General features: G+C 50.4%; 1 protein-coding gene across 10 annotated transcripts in view; it reads right to left on the bottom strand.

Moving 5' to 3' along the window:
* Positions 1–21,743, bottom strand: part of LOC135523341 (kelch domain-containing protein 3-like) — a 154,592-nt gene that overhangs the window by 68,347 nt on the left and 64,502 nt on the right. For all 10 annotated transcript variants that reach the window (XM_064949951.1, XM_064949959.1, XM_064949960.1 and 7 more), the window contains 2 exons: positions 17,523–17,609; positions 3,008–3,116 (listed from right to left, as the gene is read on the bottom strand). In XM_064949951.1, the coding sequence (XP_064806023.1) occupies positions 3,008–3,116; positions 17,523–17,609 (196 nt within the window). The remainder of the gene's footprint in view (positions 1–3,007; positions 3,117–17,522; positions 17,610–21,743) is intronic.

Genomic DNA, 21,743 nt, shown 5'->3' with positions numbered 1-21,743 from the left:
CCGAGGTGAGTAAAACATTTAAACGTGTTAACCCTTGCAAGGCTGCAGGCCCAGAGGGCATCCCCAGCCGCGCCCTCAGAGCATGCGCAGACCAGCTGGCTGGTGTGTTTATGGACATATTCAATCAATCCCTATACCAGTCTGCTGTTCCCACATGCTTCAAGAGGGCCACCATTGCTCCTGTTCCCAAGAAAGCTAAGGTAACTGGGCTAAACGACAACCGCCCGTAGCACTCACTTCCGTCATCATGAAGTGCTTTGAGAGACTAGTCAAGGACCATATCACCTCCACCCTACCTGACACCCAGACCCACTCCAGTTTGCTTACCGCCCAAATAGGTCCACAGACGATGCAATCTCAACCACACTGCACACTGCCATAACCCATCGGGACAAGAGGAATACCTATGTGAGAATGCTGTTCATCGACTACAGCTCGGCATTCAACACCATAGTACCCTCCAAGCTCGTCATCAAGCTCGAGACCCTGGGTCTCGACCCCGCCCTGTGCAACTGGGTACTGGACTTCCTGACGGGCCACCCCCAGGTGGTGAGGGTAGGCAACAACATCTCCACCCCGCTGATCCTCAACACTGGGGCCCCACAAGGGTGCGTTCTGAGCCCTCTCCAGTACTCCCTGTTCACCCACGACTGCATGGCCACGCACGCCTCCAACTCAATCATCAAGTTTGCGGACGACACAACAGTGGTAGGCTTGATTACCAACAACGACGAGACGGCCTACAGGGAGGAGGTGAGGGCCCTCGGAGTGTGGTGTCAGGAAAATAACCTCACACTCAACGTCAACAAAACTAAGGAGATGATTGTGGACTTCAGGAAACAGCAGAGGGAACACCCCCCTATCCACATCGATGGAACAGTAGTGGAGAGGGTAGTAAATTTTAAGTTCCTCGGCATACACATCACAGACAAACTGAATTGGTCCACCCACACAGACAGCATCGTGAAGAAGACGCAGCAGCGCCTCTTCAACCTCAGGAGGCTGAAGAAATTTGGCTTGTCACCAAAAGCACTCACAAACTTCTACAGATGCACAATCGAGAGCATCCTGGCGGGCTGTATCACCACCTGGTATGGCAACTGCTCCGCCCACAACCGTAAGGCTCTCCAGAGGGTAGTGAGGTCTGCACAACGCATCACCGGGGGCAAACTACCTGCCCTCCAGGACACCTACACCACCCGATGTTACAGGAAGGCCATAAAGATCATCAAGGACATCAACCACCCGAGCCACTGCCTGTTCACCCCGCTATCATCCAGAAGGCGAGGTCAGTACAGGTGCATCAAAGCTGGGACCGAGAGACTGAAAAACAGCTTCTATCTCAAGACCATCAGACTGTTAAACAGCCACCACTAACATTGAGTGGCTGCTGCCAACACACTGACTCAACTCCAGCCACTTTAATAATGGGAATTGATGGGAAATGATGTAAACTATATCACTAGCCACTTTAAACAATGCTACCTAATATAATGTTTACATACCCTACATTATTCATCTCATATGTATACGGATATACTGTACTCTATATCATCTACTGCATCGTTATGTAATACATGTATCACTAGCCACTTTAACTATGCCACTTTGTTTACATACTCATCTCATATGTATGTACTGTACTCGATACCATCTTCTGTATCTTCCCTATGCTGCTCTGTACCATCACTCATTCATATATCTTTATGTACATATTCTTTATCCCCTTACACTTGTGTATAAGACAGTAGTTTTGGAATTGTGAGTTAGATTACTTGTTGGTTATTACTGCATTGTCGGAACTAGAAGCACAAGCATTTCGCTACACTCGCATTAACATCTGCTAACCATGTGTATGTGACAAATAAAATTTGATTTGTTTTGATTTTGATTTGATTTACTACTAAGAGTACTAAACACTACAACTACTACTACTACCAAGTTTACTAAACACGACTACTACTACTACTAAGTGTACCAAACACTACTACTAATACTATGTGTACTAAACACTACTACTAATACTATGTGTACTAAAAACTACTACCACCAAGTGTACTAAACACTACTACTACTACTACTAAGTGTACTAAACACTACTACTAAGTGTAATAAACAATACTACTACTACTAAGTGTACTAAACACTACTACTAATACTAAGTGTACTAAACACTACCACTAATACTAAGTGTACTAAACGCTACTAATAATACTAAGTGTACTCAACACAACTACTATGTGTACTAAAAACGTCTACTACTTCTACTACTACTAATAATATGTGTACTAAACACTACTACTAATACTATCTGTACTAAACACTACTACTACTACTACAACTACTACTACTAAGTGTACTAAACACTACTACTACTTCTACTACTAAGTGTACTAAACACTACTACTACCAAGTGTACTAAACACTACTACTACTACTAAGTGGACTAAACACTACTACTAATACTACTAAGTGTACTAAACACTACTACTACTAATACTACTAAGTGTACTAAACACTACTACTACTTCTAGTACGAAGTGTCCTAAACACTACTACTACTTCTACTGCTAAGTGTACTAAATACTACATGTCGTAAACACTACTACTACTACTACGTTTCCTAAACACTACTGCTACGTGTCCTAAACACTACTACTACGTGTCCTAAACACTACGACTACGTGTCCTAAACACTACAACTACATGTCCTAAACACTACTACAACATGTCCTAAACACTACTACAACATGTCCTAAACACTACTACTACGTGTCCTAAACACTACTACAACATGTCCTAAACACTACTACAACATGTCCTAAACACTACTACAACATGTCCTAAACACTACTACTACGTGTCCTAAACACTACTACTACATGTCCTAAACACTACTACTACATGTCCTAAACACTACTACTACGTGTCCTAAACACTACTACTAACTACTGCTAACTACTACTACCAACTACTACAATGTGTACTCAACACTACACCCTCTTACCTGGTTCCTCCAAACAGGATGATCCGATCTCCCACCATGCAACAGCACTGTCTCCTCCTGGGGCACGGACCTTTACCCTGCGGCTCTACCTTCTTCCACGAAAACGTCTCTGGAGGACATGTGTTCACGCATAGGCACACAGAAAACACGCACACACAAACAAATACATTTAAACACTCAGACAAACATACACAATCACATGTAGGCATGTATAGTAAAACCTTGTATATCCACTACACCATGCCATTTCAGTGGGAGGTGGGTCTGAATGAAACAGCTATATTCTATGTACATGTATAAATACAGTGGGGCAAAGAAGTATTTAGTCAGCCACCAATTGTGCAAGTTCTCCCACTTAAAAATATGAGAGATGTCATAGGTGCACTTCAACTATGACAGACAAAATGAGAAGAAAAAAAATCCAGAAAATGAATTTATTTTTAATTTATTTATTTGCAAATTATGGTGGAAAATAAGTACTTGGTCACCTACAAACAAGCAAGATTTCTGGCTCTCACAGACCTGTAACTTCTTCTTTAAGAGGCTCCCTTGTTATCAGTATAAAAGACACCTGTCCACAGCCTCAAACAGTCACACTCCAAACTCCACTATGGCGAAGACCAAAGAGCTGTCAAAGGACACCAGAAACAAAATTGTAGACCTGCACCAGGTTGGGAAGACTGAATCTGCAATAGGTAAGCAGCTTGGTTTGAAGAAATCTACTGTGGGAGCAATTATTAGGAAATGGAAGACATACAAGACCACTGATAATCTCCCTCGATCTGGGGCTCCACGCAAGATCTCACACCGTGGGTTCAAAATGATCACAAGAACGGTGAGCAAAAATCCCAGAACCAAACGGGGGGACCTAGTGAATGACCTGCAGAAAGCTGGGACCAAAGTAACAAAGCCTACCATCAGCAAGGTCATTGAAGATGAAACGTGGCTGGGTCTTTCAGCATGACAATGATCCCAAACACACCGCCCGGGCAACCAAGGAGTGGCTTTGTAAGAAGCATTTCAAGGTCCTGGAGTGGCCTAGCCAGTCTCCAGATCTCAACCCCATAGAAACTCTTTGAAGGGAGTTGAAAGTCCGTGTTGCCCAACAACATCCCCAAAACATCACTGCTATAGAGGAGATCTGCATGGAGGAATGGGCCAAAATACCAGCAACAGTGTGTGAAAACCTTGTGAAGATTTACAGAAAACATTTGACCTCTGTCATTGCCAACAAAGGGTATATAACAAAGTATTGAGATAAACGTTTGTTATTGACCAAATACTTATTTTCCACCATAATTTACAAATAAATTAATAAAAAATCCTACAATGTGATTTTCTGGATTTTTTCTCATTTTGTCTGTCATAGTTGAAATGTACCTATTATGAAAATTACAGGCCTCTCTCATCTTTTTAAGAGGGAGAACTTGCACAAGTGGTGGCTGACTAAATACTTTTTGCCCCACTGTAGCTACAATGCTACTCTGGATAAGGTCAGGTAGAGAGAGAGAGAGACAGACACTTGTTTTGGCAATGTAAACTTGCTTTGACAATGTAAACATATGTTTCCCATGCAGCCCCTTAAATTGAAATTGAATTGACAGAGACAGGGAGAGACAGAAAGAGAAGGTCAGAGAGAAAGAGAGACAGAGAGAGAAAGACAGCCAGAGAGAAAGAAAGAAAGAGACAGAGAGGCAGAGAGACAGGGAGGGAGAGAGAGAGACAGTGAGAAGGTTAGAGAGAGTGTGGCTGCCAGGCAGTGACTGCTGAATGTCCATGTGTTCAATCATCCCTAATAAGACAGCACCATGGACATCCACTTAGACTGGCTAGCTTTGCAATAACTACGGCAACATGGTGTTCAGGCCATGTAGTGCATTACATAGACAGACAGACAACGGAACGTGGATGGAACAGGTTATACTGCTGTCTAGTGGACAGATTTAGAACTGCAGATGGCTTTGTCAAATCCAATCCCCCCCCAAAATTGTTGCTTCGTAAACAACAGGTGTAGACTTAACAGTGAATTGCTCTCTTACGAGCCATTCCCAATAATGCAGAGATAATAACACAAGGAGATAAATACACAATGAGTAACAAAAAATAGGACACAGGGTATTACTGCCAAGCTGATGTGCAGGGGAACAAGGCAATACAATGTGGACAAAAAGGTAAGAATAAAGTGCGTAGGAAATCAGGAGAGATAATAAACAGTAGCAGCAGTGTATGTGAGTCAAAAGAGTAAGTGCAAAAAGGGTCAGTGCAGTGAAACAACTGTCCTGTCAAACCAACACCAGCTCCATCCCTGTCCTGTCAAACCAACACCAGCTCCATCCCTGTCTTGTCCTGTCAAACTAACACCAGCTCCATCCCTGTCCTGTCCTGTCAAACCAACACCAGCTCCATCCCTGTCTTGTCCTGTCAAACCAACACCAGCTCCATCCCTGTCCTGTCAAACCAACACCAGCTCCATCCCTGTCCTGTCCTGTCAAACCAGCACCAGCTCCATCCCTGTCCTGTCAAACCAACACCAGCTCCATCCCTGTCCTGTCAAAACAACACCAGCTCCATCCCTGTCTTGTCCTGTCAAACTAACACCAGCTCCATCCCTGTCCTGTCCTGTCAAACCAACACCAGCTCCATCCCTGTCCTGTCAAACCAACACAAGCTCCATCCCTGTCCTTTCAAACCAACACTAGCTCCATCCCTGTCTTGTCCTGTCAAACCAACACCAGCTCCATCCCTGTCCTGTCAAACCAACAACAGCTCCATCCCTGTCCTTTCAAACCAACACCAGCTCCATCCCTGTCCTGTCAAACCAACACCAGCTCCATCCCTGTCCTGTCAAACTAACACCAGCTCCATCCCTGTCCTGTCAAACCAACACCAGCTCCATCCCTGTCCTGTCAAACCAACACCAGCTCCATCCCTGTCCTGTCAAACCAACACCAGCTCCATCCCTGTCCTGTCAAACCAACACCAGCTCCATCCCTGTCCTTTCAAACAAACACCAGCTCCATCCCTGTCCTGTCAAACCAACACCAGCTCCATCCCTGTCCTGTCAAACCAACACCAGCTCCATCCCTGTCCTTTCAAACAAACACCAGCTCCATCCCTGTCCTGTCAACCTAACACCAGCTCCATCCCTAACCTGTCAAACTAACACCAGCTCCATCCCTGTCCTGTCAAACCAACACCAGCTCCATCCCTGTCCTGTCAAACCAACACCAGCTCCATCCCTGTCCTTTCAAACAAACACCAGCTCCATCCCTGTCCTGTCAAACCAACACCAGCTCCATCCCTGTCCTTTCAAACAAACACCAGCTCCATCCCTGTCCTGTCAAACCAACACCAGCTCCATCCCTGTCTTGTCCTGTCAAACTAACACCAGCTCCATCCCTGTCCTGTCCTGTCAAACCAGCACCATCCCTGTCCTGTCAAACCAACACCAGCTCCATCCCTGTCCTGTCAAACCAACACCAGCTCCATCCCTGTCTTGTCCTGTCAAACCAACACCAGCTCCATCCCTGTCCTGTCAAACCAACACCAGCTCCATCCCTGTCCTGTCCTGTCAAACCAGCACCAGCTCCATCCCTGTCCTGTCAAACCAACACCAGCTCCATCCCTGTCCTGTCAAAACAACACCAGCTCCATCCCTGTCTTGTCCTGTCAAACTAACACCAGCTCCATCCCTGTCCTGTCCTGTCAAACCAACACCAGCTCCATCCCTGTCCTGTCAAACCAACACCAGCTCCATCCCTGTCCTTTCAAACCAACACTAGCTCCATCCCTGTCTTGTCCTGTCAAACCAACACCAGCTCCATCCCTGTCCTGTCAAACCAACAACAGCTCCATCCCTGTCCTTTCAAACCAACACCAGCTCCATCCCTGTCCTGTCAAACCAACACCAGCTCCATCCCTGTCCTGTCAAACTAACACCAGCTCCATCCCTGTCCTGTCAAACCAACACCAGCTCCATCCCTGTCCTGTCAAACCAACACCAGCTCCATCCCTGTCCTGTCAAACCAACACCAGCTCCATCCCTGTCCTGTCAAACCAACACCAGCTCCATCCCTGTCCTTTCAAACAAACACCAGCTCCATCCCTGTCCTGTCAAACCAACACCAGCTCCATCCCTGTCCTGTCAAACCAACACCAGCTCCATCCCTGTCCTTTCAAACAAACACCAGCTCCATCCCTGTCCTGTCAACCTAACACCAGCTCCATCCCTAACCTGTCAAACTAACACCAGCTCCATCCCTGTCCTGTCAAACCAACACCAGCTCCATCCCTGTCCTGTCAAACCAACACCAGCTCCATCCCTGTCCTTTCAAACAAACACCAGCTCCATCCCTGTCCTGTCAAACCAACACCAGCTCCATCCCTGTCCTTTCAAACAAACACCAGCTCCATCCCTGTCCTGTCAAACCAACACCAGCTCCATCCCTGTCTTGTCCTGTCAAACTAACACCAGCTCCATCCCTGTCCTGTCCTGTCAAACCAGCACCATCCCTGTCCTGTCAAACCAACACCAGCTCCATCCCTGTCCTGTCAAAACAACACCAGCTCCATCCCTGTCTTGTCCTGTCAAACTAACACCAGCTCCATCCCTGTCCTGTCCTGTCAAACTAACACCAGCTCCATCCCTGTCCTGTCCTGTCAAACTAACACCAGCTCCATCCCTGTCCTGTCCTGTCAAACCAACACCAGCTCCATCCCTGTCCTGTCAAACCAACACCAGCTCCATCCCTGTCCTGTCAAACCAGCACCAGCTCCATCCCTGTCCTGTCAAACCAACACCAGCTCCATCCCTGTCCTGTCAAAACAACACCAGCTCCATCCCTGTCTTGTCCTGTCAAACTAACACCAGCTCCATCCCTGTCCTGTCCTGTCAAACTAACACCAGCTCCATCCCTGTCCTGTCCTGTCAAACCAACACCAGCTCCATCCCTGTCCTGTCAAACCAACACCAGCTCCATCCCTGTCCTGTCAAACCAACACCAGCTCCATCCCTGTCCTTTCAAACAAACACCAGCTCCATCCCTGTCCTGTCAAACCAACACCAGCTCCATCCCTGTCCTGTCAAACCAACACCAGCTCCATCCCTGTCCTTTCAAACAAACACCAGCTCCATCCCTGTCCTGTCAACCTAACACCAGCTCCATCCCTGTCCTGTCAACCTAACACCAGCTCCATCCCTGTCCTGTCAAACCAACACCAGCTCCATCCCTGTCCTTTCAAACAAACACCAGCTCCATCCCTGTCCTGTCAAACCAACACCAGCTCCATCCCTGTCCTGTCAAACCAACACCAGCTCCATCCCTGTCCTTTCAAACAAACACCAGCTCCATCCCTGTCCTGTCAACCTAACACCAGCTCCATCCCTAACCTGTCAAACTAACACCAGCTCCATCCCTGTCCTGTCAAACCAACACCAGCTCCATCCCTGTCCTGTCAAACCAACACCAGCTCCATCCCTGTCCTTTCAAACAAACACCAGCTCCATCCCTGTCCTGTCAAACCAACACCAGCTCCATCCCTGTCCTTTCAAACAAACACCAGCTCCATCCCTGTCCTGTCAAACCAACACCAGCTCCATCCCTGTCTTGTCCTGTCAAACTAACACCAGCTCCATCCCTGTCCTGTCCTGTCAAACCAGCACCATCCCTGTCCTGTCAAACCAACACCAGCTCCATCCCTGTCCTGTCAAACCAACACCAGCTCCATCCCTGTCTTGTCCTGTCAAACCAACACCAGCTCCATCCCTGTCCTGTCAAACCAACACCAGCTCCATCCCTGTCCTGTCCTGTCAAACCAGCACCAGCTCCATCCCTGTCCTGTCAAACCAACACCAGCTCCATCCCTGTCCTGTCAAAACAACACCAGCTCCATCCCTGTCTTGTCCTGTCAAACTAACACCAGCTCCATCCCTGTCCTGTCCTGTCAAACCAACACCAGCTCCATCCCTGTCCTGTCAAACCAACACCAGCTCCATCCCTGTCCTTTCAAACCAACACTAGCTCCATCCCTGTCTTGTCCTGTCAAACCAACACCAGCTCCATCCCTGTCCTGTCAAACCAACAACAGCTCCATCCCTGTCCTTTCAAACCAACACCAGCTCCATCCCTGTCCTGTCAAACCAACACCAGCTCCATCCCTGTCCTGTCAAACTAACACCAGCTCCATCCCTGTCCTGTCAAACCAACACCAGCTCCATCCCTGTCCTGTCAAACCAACACCAGCTCCATCCCTGTCCTGTCAAACCAACACCAGCTCCATCCCTGTCCTGTCAAACCAACACCAGCTCCATCCCTGTCCTTTCAAACAAACACCAGCTCCATCCCTGTCCTGTCAAACCAACACCAGCTCCATCCCTGTCCTGTCAAACCAACACCAGCTCCATCCCTGTCCTTTCAAACAAACACCAGCTCCATCCCTGTCCTGTCAACCTAACACCAGCTCCATCCCTAACCTGTCAAACTAACACCAGCTCCATCCCTGTCCTGTCAAACCAACACCAGCTCCATCCCTGTCCTGTCAAACCAACACCAGCTCCATCCCTGTCCTTTCAAACAAACACCAGCTCCATCCCTGTCCTGTCAAACCAACACCAGCTCCATCCCTGTCCTTTCAAACAAACACCAGCTCCATCCCTGTCCTGTCAAACCAACACCAGCTCCATCCCTGTCTTGTCCTGTCAAACTAACACCAGCTCCATCCCTGTCCTGTCCTGTCAAACCAGCACCATCCCTGTCCTGTCAAACCAACACCAGCTCCATCCCTGTCCTGTCAAAACAACACCAGCTCCATCCCTGTCTTGTCCTGTCAAACTAACACCAGCTCCATCCCTGTCCTGTCCTGTCAAACTAACACCAGCTCCATCCCTGTCCTGTCCTGTCAAACTAACACCAGCTCCATCCCTGTCCTGTCCTGTCAAACCAACACCAGCTCCATCCCTGTCCTGTCAAACCAACACCAGCTCCATCCCTGTCCTGTCAAACCAGCACCAGCTCCATCCCTGTCCTGTCAAACCAACACCAGCTCCATCCCTGTCCTGTCAAAACAACACCAGCTCCATCCCTGTCTTGTCCTGTCAAACTAACACCAGCTCCATCCCTGTCCTGTCCTGTCAAACTAACACCAGCTCCATCCCTGTCCTGTCCTGTCAAACCAACACCAGCTCCATCCCTGTCCTGTCAAACCAACACCAGCTCCATCCCTGTCCTGTCAAACCAACACCAGCTCCATCCCTGTCCTTTCAAACAAACACCAGCTCCATCCCTGTCCTGTCAAACCAACACCAGCTCCATCCCTGTCCTGTCAAACCAACACCAGCTCCATCCCTGTCCTTTCAAACAAACACCAGCTCCATCCCTGTCCTGTCAACCTAACACCAGCTCCATCCCTAACCTGTCAAACTAACACCAGCTCCATCCCTGTCCTGTCAAACCAACACCAGCTCCATCCCTGTCCTGTCAAACCAACACCAGCTCCATCCCTGTCCTTTCAAACAAACACCAGCTCCATCCCTGTCCTGTCAAACCAACACCAGCTCCATCCCTGTCCTTTCAAACAAACACCAGCTCCATCCCTGTCCTGTCAAACCAACACCAGCTCCATCCCTGTCTTGTCCTGTCAAACTAACACCAGCTCCATCCCTGTCCTGTCCTGTCAAACCAGCACCATCCCTGTCCTGTCAAACCAACACCAGCTCCATCCCTGTCCTGTCAAAACAACACCAGCTCCATCCCTGTCTTGTCCTGTCAAACTAACACCAGCTCCATCCCTGTCCTGTCCTGTCAAACTAACACCAGCTCCATCCCTGTCCTGTCCTGTCAAACCAACACCAGCTCCATCCCTGTCCTGTCAAACCAACACCAGCTCCATCCCTGTCCTGTCAAACCAGCACCAGCTCCATCCCTGTCCTGTCAAACCAACACCAGCTCCATCCCTGTCCTGTCAAAACAACACCAGCTCCATCCCTGTCTTGTCCTGTCAAACTAACACCAGCTCCATCCCTGTCCTGTCCTGTCAAACTAACACCAGCTCCATCCCTGTCCTGTCCTGTCAAACCAACACCAGCTCCATCCCTGTCCTGTCAAACCAACACCAGCTCCATCCCTGTCCTGTCAAACCAAAACCAGCTCCATCCCTGTCTTGTCCTGTCAAACCAACACCAGCTCCATCCCTGTCCTGTCCTGTCAAACCAACACCAGCTCCATCCCTGTCTTGTCAAACCAACACCAGCTCCATCCCTGTCCTGTCCTGTCAAACCAACACCAGCTCCATCCCTGTCTTGTCCTGTCAAACCAACACCAGCTCCATCCCTGTCTTGTCCTGTCAAACCAACACCAGCTCCATCCCTGTCCTGTCAAACCAACACCAGCTCCATCCCTGTCCTGTCAAACCAACACCAGCTCCATCCCTGTCCTTTCAAACCAACACCAGCTCCATCCCTGTCCTGTCAAAACAACACCAGCTCCATCCCTGTCCTGTCCTGTCAAACCAACACCAGCTCCATCCCTGTCCTGTCAAACCAACACCAGCTCCATCCCTGTCCTGTCAAACCAAAACCAGCTCCATCCCTGTCTTGTCCTGTCAAACCAACACCAGCTCCATCCCTGTCCTGTCCTGTCAAACCAACACCAGCTCCATCCCTGTCCTGTCCTGTCAAACCAACACCAGCTCCATCCCTGTCTTGTCCTGTCAAACCAACACCAGCTCCATCCCTGTCCTGTCCAACACCAGCTCCATCCCTGTCCTGTCAAACCAACACCAGCTCCATCCCTGTCTTGTCCTGTCAAACCAACACCAGCTCCATCCCTGTCCTGTCCTGTCTAACCAACACCAGCTCCACTCCTGACTTGTCAAACCAACACCAGCTCCATCCCTGTCCTGTCAAACTAACACCAGCTCTATCCCTGTCCTGTCAAACTAACACCAGCTCCATCCCTGTCCTGTCAACCTAACACCAGCTCCATCCCTTACCTGTCAAACTAACACCAGCTCCATCCCTGTCCTGTCAAACTAACACCAGCTCCATCCCTGTCCTGTCAAACCAACACCAGCTCCATCCCTGTCCTGTCAAACCAACACCAGCTCCATCCCTGTCCTGTCAAACCAACACCAGCTCCATCCCTGTCCTGTCAAACCAACACCAGCTCCATCCCTGTCCTTTCAAACAAACACCAGCTCCATCCCTGTCCTGTCAAACCAACACCAGCTCCATCCCTGTCCTGTCAAACCAACACCAGCTCCATCCCTGTCCTTTCAAACAAACACCAGCTCCATCCCTGTCCTGTCAACCTAACACCAGCTCCATCCCTAACCTGTCAAACTAACACCAGCTCCATCCCTGTCCTGTCAAACCAACACCAGCTCCATCCCTGTCCTGTCAAACCAACACCAGCTCCATCCCTGTCCTTTCAAACAAACACCAGCTCCATCCCTGTCCTGTCAAACCAACACCAGCTCCATCCCTGTCCTTTCAAACAAACACCAGCTCCATCCCTGTCCTGTCAAACCAACACCAGCTCCATCCCTGTCTTGTCCTGTCAAACTAACACCAGCTCCATCCCTGTCCTGTCCTGTCAAACCAGCACCATCCCTGTCCTGTCAAACCAACACCAGCTCCATCCCTGTCTTGTCCTGTCAAACTAACACCAGCTCCATCCCTGTCCTGTCCTGTCAAACCAACACCAGCTCCATCCCTGTCTTGTCCTGTCAAACTAACACCAGCTCCATCCCTGTCCTGTCCTGTCAAACTAACACCAGCTCCATCCCTGTCCTGTCCTGTCAAACCAACACCAGCTCCATCCCTGTCCTGTCAAACCAACACCAGCTCCATCCCTGTCCTGTCAAACCAGCACCAGCTCCATCCCTGTCCTGTCAAACCAACACCAGCTCCATCCCTGTCCTGTCAAAACAACACCAGCTCCATCCCTGTCTTGTCCTGTCAAACTAACACCAGCTCCATCCCTGTCCTGTCCTGTCAAACTAACACCAGCTCCATCCCTGTCCTGTCCTGTCAAACCAACACCAGCTCCATCCCTGTCCTGTCAAACCAACACCAGCTCCATCCCTGTCCTGTCAAACCAAAACCAGCTCCATCCCTGTCTTGTCCTGTCAAACCAACACCAGCTCCATCCCTGTCTTGTCAAACCAACACCAGCTCCATCCCTGTCCTGTCCTGTCAAACCAACACCAGCTCCATCCCTGTCTTGTCCTGTCAAACCAACACCAGCTCCATCCCTGTCTTGTCCTGTCAAACCAACACCAGCTCCATCCCTGTCCTGTCAAACCAACACCAGCTCCATCCCTGTCCTGTCAAACCAACACCAGCTCCATCCCTGTCCTTTCAAACCAACACCAGCTCCATCCCTGTCCTGTCAAAACAACACCAGCTCCATCCCTGTCCTGTCCTGTCAAACCAACACCAGCTCCATCCCTGTACTGTCAAACCAACACCAGCTCCATCCCTGTCCTGTCAAACCAAAACCAGCTCCATCCATGTCTTGTCCTGTCAAACCAACACCAGCTCCATCCCTGTCCTGTCCTGTCAAACCAACACCAGCTCCATCCCTGTCCTGTCCTGTCAAACCAACACCAGCTCCATCCCTGTCTTGTCCTGTCAAACCAACACCAGCTCCATCCCTGTCCTGTCAAACCAACACCAGCTCCATCCCTGTCCTGTCAAACCAACACCAGCTCCATCCCTGTCTTGTCCTGTCAAACCAACACCAGCTCCATCCCTGTCTTGTCCTGTCAAACCAACACCAGCTCCATCCCTGTCCTGTCAAACCAACACCAGCTCCATCCCTGTCCTGTCAAACCAACACCAGCTCCATCCCTGTCCTTTCAAACAAACACCAGCTCCATCCCTGTCCTGTCAACCTAACACCAGCTCCATCCCTAACCTGTCAAACTAACACCAGCTCCATCCCTGTCCTGTCAAACCAACACCAGCTCCATCCCTGTCCTGTCAAACCAACACCAGCTCCATCCCTGTCCTTTCAAACAAACACCAGCTCCATCCCTGTCCTGTCAAACCAACACCAGCTCCATCCCTGTCCTGTCAAACTAACACCAGCTCCATCCCTGTCCTGTCAACCTAACACCAGCTCCATCCCTGTCCTGTCAAACCAACACCAGCTCCATCCCTAACCTGTCAAACTAACACCAGCTCCATCCCTGTCCTGTCAAACAAACACCAGCTCCATCCCTGTCCTGTCAAACTAATACCAGCTCCATCCCTGTCCTGTCAAACCAAAACCAGCTCCATCCCTGTCTTGTCCTGTCAAACTAACACCAGCTCCATCCCTGTCCTGTCCTGTCAAACCAACACCAGCTCCATCCCTGTCTTGTCCTGTCAAACCAACACCAGCTCCATCCCTGTCCTGTCAAACCAACACCAGCTCCATCCCTGTCCTTTCAAACAAACACCAGCTCCATCCCTGTCCTGTCAACCTAACACCAGCTCCATCCCTAACCTGTCAAACTAACACCAGCTCCATCCCTGTCCTGTCAAACAAACACCAGCTCCATCCCTGTCCTGTCAAACTAATACCAGCTCCATCCCTGTCCTGTCAAACCAACACCAGCTCCATCCCTGTCCTGTCAAACCAACACCAGCTCCATCCCTGTCCTGTCAAACAAACACCAGCTCCATCCCTGTCCTGTCAAACTAACACCAGCTCCATCCCTGTCCTGTCAAACCAACACCAGCTCCATCCCTGTCCTGTCAAACCAACACCAGCTCCATCCCTGTCCTGTCAAACTAACACCAGCTCCATCCCTGTCCTGTCAAACTAACACCAGCTCCATCCCTGTCCTGTCCTGTCAAACAAACACCAGCTCCATCCCTGTCCTGTCAAACTAACACCAGCTCCATCCCTGTCCTGTCAAACTAACACCAGCTCCATCCCTGTCCTGTCAAACCAACACCAGCTCCATCCCTGTCCTGTCAAACTAACACCAGCTCCATCCCTGTCCTGTCAAACTAACACCAGCTCCATCCCTGTCCTGTCCTGTCAAACCAACACCAGCTCCATCCCTGTCCTGTCAAACTAACACCAGCTCCATCCCTGTCCGGTCCTGTCAAACCAACACCAGCTCCATCCCTGTCCTGTCAAACTAACACCAGCTCCATCCCTGTCCTGTCAAACCAACACCAGCTCCATCCCTGTCCTGTCAAACTAACACCAGCTCCATCCCTGTCCTGTCAAACTAACACCAGCTCCATCCCTCCATCCCTGTCCTGTCCTGTCAAACAAACACCAGCTCCATCCCTGTCCTGTCCTGTCAAACCAACACCAGCTCCATCCCTGTCCTGTCAAACTAACACCAGCTCCATCCCTGTCCGGTCCTGTCAAACCAACACCAGCTCCATCCCTGTCCTGTCCTGTCAAACCAACACCAGCTCCATCCCTGTCCTGTCAAACTAACACCAGCTCCATCCCTGTCCTGTCAAACTAACACCAGCTCCATCCCTGTCCTGTCCTGTCAAACAAACACCAGCTCCATCCCTGTCCTGTCAAACTAACACCAGCTCCATCCCTGTCCTCTCAAACCAACACCAGCTCCATCCCTGTCCTGTCCTGTCAAACCAACACCAGCTCCATCCCAGTCCTGTCAAACTAACACCAGCTCCATCCCTGTCCTGTCAAACCAACACCAGCTCCATCCCGGTCCTGTCAAACCAACACCAGCTCCATCCCTGTCCTGTCCTGTCAAACCAACACCAGCTCCATCCCTGTCCTGTCAAACCAACACCAGCTCCATCCCTAACCTGTCAAACTAATACCAGCTCCATCCCTGTCCTGTCAAACCAACACCAGCTCCATCCCTGTCATGTCAAACCAACACCAGCTCCATCCCTGTCCTTTCAAACAAACACCAGCTCCATCCCTGTCCTGTCAAACCAACACCAGCTCCATCCCTGTCCTGTCAAACTAACACCAGCTCCATCCCTGTCCTGTCAAACCAACACCAGCTCCATCCCTGTCCTGTCAAACCAACACCAGCTCCATCCCTGTCCTGTCAAACTAACACCAGCTCCATCCCTGTCCTGTCAAACTAACACCAGCTCCATCCCTGTCCTGTCAAACTAACACCAGCTCCATCCCCTGTCCTGTCAAACAAACACCAGCTCCATCCCTGTCCTGTCAAACTAACACCAGCTCCATCCCTGTCCTCTCAAACCAACACCAGCTCCATCCCTGTCCTGTCCTGTCAAACCAACACCAGCTCCATCCCAGTCCTGTCAAACTAACACCAGCTCCATCCCTGTCCTGTCAAACCAACACCAGCTCCATCCCGGTCCTGTCAAACCAACACCAGCTCCATCCCTGTCCTGTCCTGTCAAACCAACACCAGCTCCATCCCTGTCCTGTCAAACCAACACCAGCTCCAGCCCTTACCTGTCAAACTAATACCAGCTCCATCCCTGTCCTGTCAAACCAACACCAGCTCCATCCCTGTCCTGTCAAACCAACACCAGCTCCATCCCTGTCCTTTCAAACAAACACCAGCTCCATCCCTGTCCTGTCAAACCAACACCAGCTCCATCCCTGTCCTGTCAAACTAACACCAGCTCCATCCCTGTCCTGTCAACCTAACACCAGCTCCATCCCTGTCCTGTCAAACCAACACCAGCTCCATCCCTGTCCTGTCAAACCAACACCAGCTCCATCCCTAACCTGTCAAACTAATACCAGCTCCATCCCTGTCCTGTCAAACCAACACCAGCTCCATCCCTGTCCTGTCAAACCAACACCAGCTCCATCCCTGTCCTTTCAAACAAACACCAGCTCCATCCCTGTCCTGTCAAACCAACACCAGCTCCATCCCTGTCCTGTCAAACTAACACCAGCTCCATCCCTGTCCTGTCAACCTAACACCAGCTCCATCCCTGTCCTGTCAAACCAACACCAGCTCCATCCCTAACCTGTCAAACTAACACCAGCTCCATCCCTGTCCTGTCAAACAAACACCAGCTCCATCCCTGTCCTGTCAAACTAACACCAGCTCCATCCCTGTCCTGTCAAACTAACACCAGCTCCATCCCTGTCCTGTCAAACTAACACCAGCTCCATCCCTGTCCTGTCCTGTCAAACCAACACCAGCTCCATCCCTGTCCTGTCAAACTAACACCAACTCCATCCCTGTCCGGTCCTGTCAAACTAACACCAGCTCCATCCCTGTCCTGTCACACCAGCACTAGCTCCATGTCTGTCCTACCAACCCAACACTAGCTCCCTGCCTGTCCTACCAACCCAACACTAGCTCCCTGTCTGTCCTACCAACCCAACACTAGCTCCCTGTCTGTCCTACCAACCAAACACTAGCTCCATGTCTGTCCTACCAACCCAACACTAGCTCCCTGTCTGTCCTACCAACCCAACACTAGCTCCCTGTCTGTCCTACCAACCCAACACTAGCTCCCTGTCTGTCCTACCAAACCTCACAATTTAAAATGGATCTATATATTTTTATTTTTATTTTTATGGTTTATCACCTGGGTTGAACTTCCAAATGTCGTTGAAGTGTCGGTCCAGACGAGCGTTGTAGCCCCCGAATATATACAGGTCCCCGTTACAAGAAACTGGAGGAGAGAAAGGAAAATGAATAGAACATGACCATTTAGGAGATCTGTCTTTTTGTTTTAGAAAAAATAATAAATCATATGGTGAGTAACAAAGGAGGAAGCATATAAAAACACAGTGGGGTCCTAAATACACCCTGACAGGAACAGTGGGGTCCTAAATACACCCCGACAGGAACAGTGGGGTCCTAAATACACCCCGACAGGAACAGTGGGGTCCTAAATACACCCCGACAGGAACAGTGGGGTCCTAAATACACCCAACAGGAACAGTGGGGTCCTAAAGACACCCAACAGGAACAGTGGGGTCCTAAAGACACCCCAAAAGGAAAAGTGGGGTCCTAAAGACACCACAACAGGAACAGTGGGGCCCTAAAGACACCCCAACAGGAACAGTGGGGTCCTAAAGACACCCAACAGGAACAGTGGGGTCCTAAAGACACCCCAAAAGGAAAAGTGGTGTCCTAAAGACACCCCAATAGGAACAGTGGGGTCCTAAAGGCACACCAATAGGAACAGTGGGGTCCTAAAAACACCCCAACAGGAACAGTGGGGCCCTAAAGACACACCAATAGGAACAGTGGGGTCCTAAAAACACCCCAACAGGAACAGCGGGGTCCTAAAGACACCCCAACAGAAACAGCAGGGTCCTAAAGACACCCCAACAGGTACAGTGGGGTCTAAAGACACCCCAACAGGAACAGTGGGGTCCTAAAGACACCCCAACAGGAACAGTGGGGTACTAAAGATACCCCAACAGGAACAGTGGGGTCCTAAAGACACCCCAACAGGTACAGTGGGGTCCTAAAGACACCCCAACAGGAACAGTGGGGTCCTAAAGACACCCCAACAGGAACAGTGGGGTACTAAAGACACCCCAACAGGTACAGTGGGGTCCTAAAGACACCCCAACAGGAACAGTGGGGTACTAAAGACACCCCAACAGGTACAGTGGGGTCCTAAAGACACCCCAACAGGAACAGTGGGGTCCTAAAGACACCCCAACAGGAACAGTGGGGTACTAAAGACACCCCAACAGGAACAGTGGGGTCCTAAAGACACCCCAACAGGAACAGTGGGGTCCTAAAGACACCCCAACAGGAACAGTGGGGTCCTAAAGACACCCCAACAGGAACAGTGGGGTCCTAAAGACACCCCAACAGGAACAGTGGGGTCCCTACAGACACCCCAACAGGAACAGTGGGGTCCTACAGACACCCCAACAGGAACAGTGGGGTCCTAAAGACACCCCAACAGGAACAGTGGGGCCCTAAAGACACCCCAACAGGAACAGTGGGGTCCTAAAGACACCCAACAGGAACAGTGGGGTCCTAAAGACACCCCAAAAGGAAAAGTGGGGTCCTAAAGACACCCCAATAGAAACAGTGGGGTCCTAAAGACACCCCAACAGGTACAGTGGGGTCCTAAAGACACCCCAACAGGAACAGTGGGGTCCTAAAGACACCCCAACAGGAACAGTGGGGTACTAAAGACACCCCAACAGGTACAGTGGGGTCCTAAAGACACCCCAACAGGAACAGTGGGGTCCTAAAGACACCCCAACAGGAACAGTGGGGTCCTAAAGACAACCCAACAGGTACAGTGGGGTCCTAAAGACACCCCAACAGGTACAGTGGGGTCCTAAAGACACCCCAACAGGTACAGTGGGGTCCTAAAGACACCCCAACAGGAACAGTGGGGTCCTAAAGACACCCAACAGAAACAGTGGGGTCCTAAAGACACCCCAACAGGTACAGTGGGGTCTAAAGACACCCCAACAGGTACAGTGGGGTCCTAAAGACACCCCAAAAGGAACAGTGGGGTCCTAAAGACACCCCAACAGGAACAGTGGGGTACTAAAGACACCCCAACAGGAACAGTGGGGTCCTAAAGACACCCCAACAGGTACAGTGGGGTCCTAAAGACACCCCAACAGGAACAGTGGGGTCCTAAAGACACCCCAACAGGTACAGTGGGGTCCTAAAGACACCCCAACAGGAAAAGTGGGGTCCTAAAGACACCCCAATAGGAACAGTGGGGTCCTAAAGACACACCAATAGGAACAGTGGGGTCCTAAAAACACCCCAACAGGAACAGTGGGGCCCTAAAGACACACCAATAGGAACAGTGGGGTCCTAAAAACACCCCAACAGGAACAGTGGGGTCCTAAAGACATCCCAACAGAAACAGTGGGGTCCTAAAGACACCCCAACAGGTACAGTGGGGTCTAAAGACACCCCAACAGGAACAGTGGGGTCCTAAAGACACCCCAACAGGAACAGTGGGGTACTAAAGATACCCCAACAGGAACAGTGGGGTCCTAAAGACACCCCAACAGGTACAGTGGGGTCCTAAAGACACCCCAACAGGTACAGTGGGGTCCTAAAGACACCCCAACAGGAACAGTGGGGTCCTAAAGACACCCCAACAGGAACAGTGGGGTACTAAAGACACCCCAACAGGAACAGTGGGGTCCTAAAGACACCCCAACAGGAACAGTGGGGTCCTAAAGACACCCCAACAGGAACAGTGGGGTCCTACAGACACCCCAACAGGAACAGTGGGGTCCTAAAGACACCCCAACAGGAACAGTGGGGTCCTAAAGACACCCCAACAGGAACAGTGGGGTCCTAAAGACACCCCAACAGGTACAGTGGGGTCCTAAAGACACCCCAACAGGAACAGTGGGGTCCTAAAGACACCCACCCAACGGGAACAGTGGGTACTAAAGACACCCAACAGGAACAGTGGGGCCCTAAAGACACCCCAACAGGAACAGTGGGGTTCTAAAGATACTCCAACAGGAACAGTGGGGTCCTAAAGACAACCCAACAGGAACAGTGGGGTCCTAAAGACACCCCAACAGGAACAGTGGGGTCCTAAAGACACCCCAACAGGAACAGTGGGGTCCTAAAGACACCCCAACAGGAACAGTGGGGTCCTAAAGACACCCCAACAGGAACAGTGGGGTCCTAAAGACACCCCAACAGGAACAGTGCTAAAGACACCCCAACAGGAACAGTGGGGTCCTAAAGACACCCCAACAGAAACAGTGGGGTCCTAAAGACACCCCAACAGGAACAGTGGGGTCCTAAAGACACCCCAACAGGAACAGTGGGGTCCTAAAGACACCCCAACAGGAACAGTGGGGCCCTAAAGACACCCCAACAGGAACAGTGCTAAAGACACCCCAACAGGAACAGTGGGGTCCTAAAGACACCCCAACAGGAACAGTGGGGTCCTAAAGACACCCCAACAGGAACAGTGGGGTCCTAAAGACACCCCAACAGGAACAGTGGGGTCCTAAAGACACCCCAACAGGAACAGTGGGGTCCTAAAGACACCCCAACAGGAACAGTGGGGTCCTAAAGACACCACAACAGGAACAGTGGGGTCCTAAAGACACCCCAACAGGAACAGTGGGGACCTAAAGACACCCCAACAGGAACAGTGGGGTCCTAAAGACACCCAACAGGAACAGTGGGGTCCTAAAGACACCCCAAAAGGAAAAGTGGGGTCCTAAAGACACCCCAACAGGAACAGTGGGGTACTAAAGACACCCCAACAGGTACAGTGGGGTCCTAAAGACACCCCAACAGGAACAGTGGGGTCCTAAAGACACCCCAACAGGAACAGTGGGGTACTAAAGACACCCCAACAGGAACAGTGGGGTCCTAAAGACACCCCAACAGGTACAGTGGGGTCCTAAAGACACCCCAACAGGTACAGTGGGGTCCTAAAGACACCCCAACAGGTACAGTGGGGTCCTAAAGACACCCCAACAGGAACAGTGGGGTCCTAAAGACACCCAACAGAAACAGTGGGGTCCTAAAGACACCCACCCAACGGGAACAGTGGGTACTAAAGACACCTCAACAGGAACAGTGGGGCCCTAAAGACACCCCGACAGGAACAGTGGGGTTCTAAAGATACTCCAACAGGAACAGTGGGGCCCTAAAGACACCCCAACAGGAACAGTGGGGTCCTAAAGACACCCCAACAGGAACAGTGGGGTCCTAAAGACACCCCAACAGGTACAATGGGGTCCTAAAGACACCCCAACAGGAACAGTGGGGTCCTAAAGACACCCCAGCAGGAACAGTGGAGTCCTAAAGACACCCCAACAGGAACAGT

The sequence above is a fragment of the Oncorhynchus masou genome, chromosome 31, assembly GCF_036934945.1.
Source record: "Oncorhynchus masou masou isolate Uvic2021 chromosome 31, UVic_Omas_1.1, whole genome shotgun sequence".
NCBI classification, from domain to species: domain Eukaryota; kingdom Metazoa; phylum Chordata; class Actinopteri; order Salmoniformes; family Salmonidae; genus Oncorhynchus; species Oncorhynchus masou.
Note: the sequence above shows the minus strand (reverse complement) of the source record. Positions and strands in the feature narration are given on the sequence as shown.